Source organism: Mustela erminea, chromosome 3, assembly GCF_009829155.1.
Source record: "Mustela erminea isolate mMusErm1 chromosome 3, mMusErm1.Pri, whole genome shotgun sequence".
Classification (NCBI taxonomy): Eukaryota; Metazoa; Chordata; class Mammalia; order Carnivora; family Mustelidae; genus Mustela; species Mustela erminea.
Genome location: NC_045616.1, coordinates 13,212,146 through 13,215,199, shown reverse-complemented (window position 1 = coordinate 13,215,199; position 3,054 = coordinate 13,212,146). Strand labels below are relative to the sequence as shown.

Genomic DNA, 3,054 nt, shown 5'->3' with positions numbered 1-3,054 from the left:
CATGTGACTAGAACAAAGTGTGCTTCTAATGGGCATGCAGACAGGGAGTGCATGGAGTGCGTTACATCCAAAGATAAATATTTCTACAAAATCAAGCAATTACTCCCTTGATGAGTGCATTGAACCACATTGAACACAAACAAAGGTTTCTGTTTTCAGCCCAGAAACCTTAAAAGGGCCCCATTTTCCGGACACCCCTTCTGCATTTTTCAACCAGTCTCATCCAAGGAGGCATGTGTTCATTGTCTTCTCTAACCAGACAATATGAATTCCTACAGTTGCCAATCTTCATAGGAGAGAATTTACAGATATTTCACATTCCGTTTAGTCCTGTGTATATGATTTCCTTGATTCCCACAGCTCAAGGTATTATAATCCTTCATGATCAGTTAGGTCCAGGACTGCAGATCCAGCTCCATTTGATTGCCAGCAGGCAAGCTGACAGAGGGACCTCCTCATCATGGCTTACTTCTTACAACATTCCACTCAACTCCTGCTTCAGTTTTTGCTCACACCACCTTGCCCATCGATGCCACTTTATAGACCAGTCAGTCCTCCAGGTGACTTATCTCTCCCATAGGGTTTCTGTCCCCTTTTACACCCAAGCATGGAACAGGGGATGGGTGGGGTCTCAGGATAGTTGGGGTGGTTCATAGCAAGTCCCAGGTGGCTAGTCCAACATGACTTTTTAGAGCATGGGGATCCATGCCCCCTGCTGTATCTACTCCCAGAAATACAGAAAGGATTTTTGTTTCCAATTTCCAAGGAATTTTTGTTTCATTTCCAATCATTAAAAATTTCTATCTCCTAATGAAAAATATATGGTATCTTTTCTGAGAAGGGAAGGAGCCACTCATCCTTATTTAGCTACCTCATGTGAGAACCAAGGTCTCATCGTGATGTTTAAGGTTATCAGAAGTGGATTTTCTGGAGGGTCCCACAGAACAGGTGGGAAGGGGTGTGAGGGTAAGTGCTGGTGCTGTCTTCTTAGATTTGCCACCATGAAGAAGTATTATTTTCATAACATTACAAATAGAGAAAACTAAAGCAAGATAAACAAAGAATAATGTGGACAGGAAAGTTTGGATAAAAGAATCAGGCTTTGAAATTAGTCTGTAAGAATGAAGAGTATCTTAAAGAAGTAGGACTTTCCAAGATAAGGGAAGAGACTGAGCAAGGGCAAATTGTACATCCAGGTCAGAAGTCTACACAATGTCTGGACAGAAAGAGAAGGGCTGCTGGATACAATGTTGTGGCCAGGACTGATGTTATATTGTCCATAAGAGCACAGCCCAAACCACCCCTTGTTATACTAACTATTTTTCCTTCCCTCTTCTCTTCTCCCCATAGTGCCTTCTCCTGCTCTGCCATGGGTCAGTCCCCCTCTTCCCAACGCTCTCATGGTGGTGATTTGGCCTCCAGCTTTGAGAAGTTTTTTAAGGACTTCAAGATGGAAAGCAAAATCATCTCTCAGGAAGCCATCAATTCAATTCAATCAAGCCTGAAAGCAGGGGACCTTCAGAGTGCGGGTTCTGTCATCAACAATGCATTGAGAGATATCAATAATGCCCCACTGAGCATTGCTGTGACTGGGGAGTCTGGGACAGGGAAGTCCAGCTTCATCAATGCCATACGGGGTTTGCGGGGTGAAGACAAAGGGGCTGCCGCTACTGGGCCGGTAGAGACAACCATGGAGAGAACGAAATATGAACACCCAAAACTTCCCAATGTGACATTATGGGACCTGCCTGGCATAGGGACCACTAATTTTCTGCCTCATGAGTATCTGGAGAAAATGAAATTTAGGGAGTATGACTTCTTTATCATCATCTCCGCTACCCGCTTCAAAGGCCTTGATGCACAACTGTCTTTAGCAATTGAAAAAATGAAGAAGAATTTCTACTTTGTTCGAGCTAAAATAGACAGTGAGTTATATAACGAAAAAAAGAGTAAACCCAACATATTTAACGAACAAGAAATCCTGGAAAGGATCCGCAATGACTGTATGAATCAGCTTAAAAAGGCCAACGTGAGTGATCCTGAGGTCTTCTTAATCTCCAACTTTGACTTGGCTGACTATGATTTCCCAAGGCTGGAGAGAACTCTTCTGAGGGAGCTCCCAGAGCATAAGCGCCACATCTTTATGCAACATCTGCCGAATATTACTGAGGCCACCATTGACAGAAAGAAGGAGTCCCTGAGACAGAAGGTCTGGCTGGAGGCCATGAAGGCTGGAGCATCGGCCTTTGTCCCTATGATGGGTTACATCAGTGGTAATGATATGGAGACTTTAAAGGACACTTTAACCCTCTACAGGGTTTTTTTTGGGCTGGATGACTCATCCCTGAAAATCATGGCCAAGGACTTGGACATATCGATGGAGAAACTCAAGGAAAACCTTAATTTTCCCCATTTGCTATCAGTTGAGAAGAATCAGGAATCCTTAGGAGAAAAACTGCAGAGATACGTGAAAAATTTCTCCTTTGTTTGTGGAGGACCCATTGCCACTGGTATTTACTTTAACAAGATTTTCTACCTTCAAAATTTTGTCCTTGAGACTGTAGCAAATGATGCAAAAGTTCTTCTTAAAAAGCAGATTTCTAAGGACTTTGAGGACTCTGGGCAAGCCTGTTTACCTCAGGATGTTGGGAATGAAAATGGGAAAAGTAAGACAGCCAGCTCCTGAATTATTCTCAGTGCTGCTATGGCACTGATGCTTGGAAAGATGACTTAGGGCTTCCTCTAAGCATTCTGACCCACTGCCCTCAAGGGTATCACAGACATTTCCATAATACACTCTTGAATAAACCACTGACGTAATGACTATTATTTGACAGTGGGAGCAATGAGCTCTAAAGAATCCTTCCTTTGTATGATTGTTTTGGGAAAAGTGAAGGCCAGTAATCCAGAATTTTCTGATTAGTGGAGAGAATAACTCTTTGTGTGATGGTTACTTCATACACAGCACCTATCTTTCTACTGACATACTAGTAAAAAATGGCTATGCCCAGAGTGGGTTCTGAAAATGAATTTTGAAATAAACGCATGCATAGT

General features: G+C 42.7%; 1 protein-coding gene across 1 annotated transcript; it reads left to right on the top strand.

The window, feature by feature from the left end:
- Nucleotides 1-1,369: 1,369 nt before the first annotated feature.
- On the top strand, nt 1,370-2,686 carry LOC116585685 (T-cell-specific guanine nucleotide triphosphate-binding protein 2-like). The gene has a single exon (XM_032334979.1). It carries the CDS (start codon nt 1,370-1,372, stop codon nt 2,684-2,686), a length of 1,317 nt encoding a protein of 438 aa, XP_032190870.1.
- The last annotated feature ends 368 nt before the right edge of the window (nt 2,687-3,054 follow it).

What these genes read in the sequence shown, in the direction of transcription:
- LOC116585685 (XM_032334979.1), top strand. Translation starts at nt 1,370, where the DNA reads ATGGGTCAGTCCCCCTCTTCCCAACGCTCTCATGGTGGTGATTTGGCC.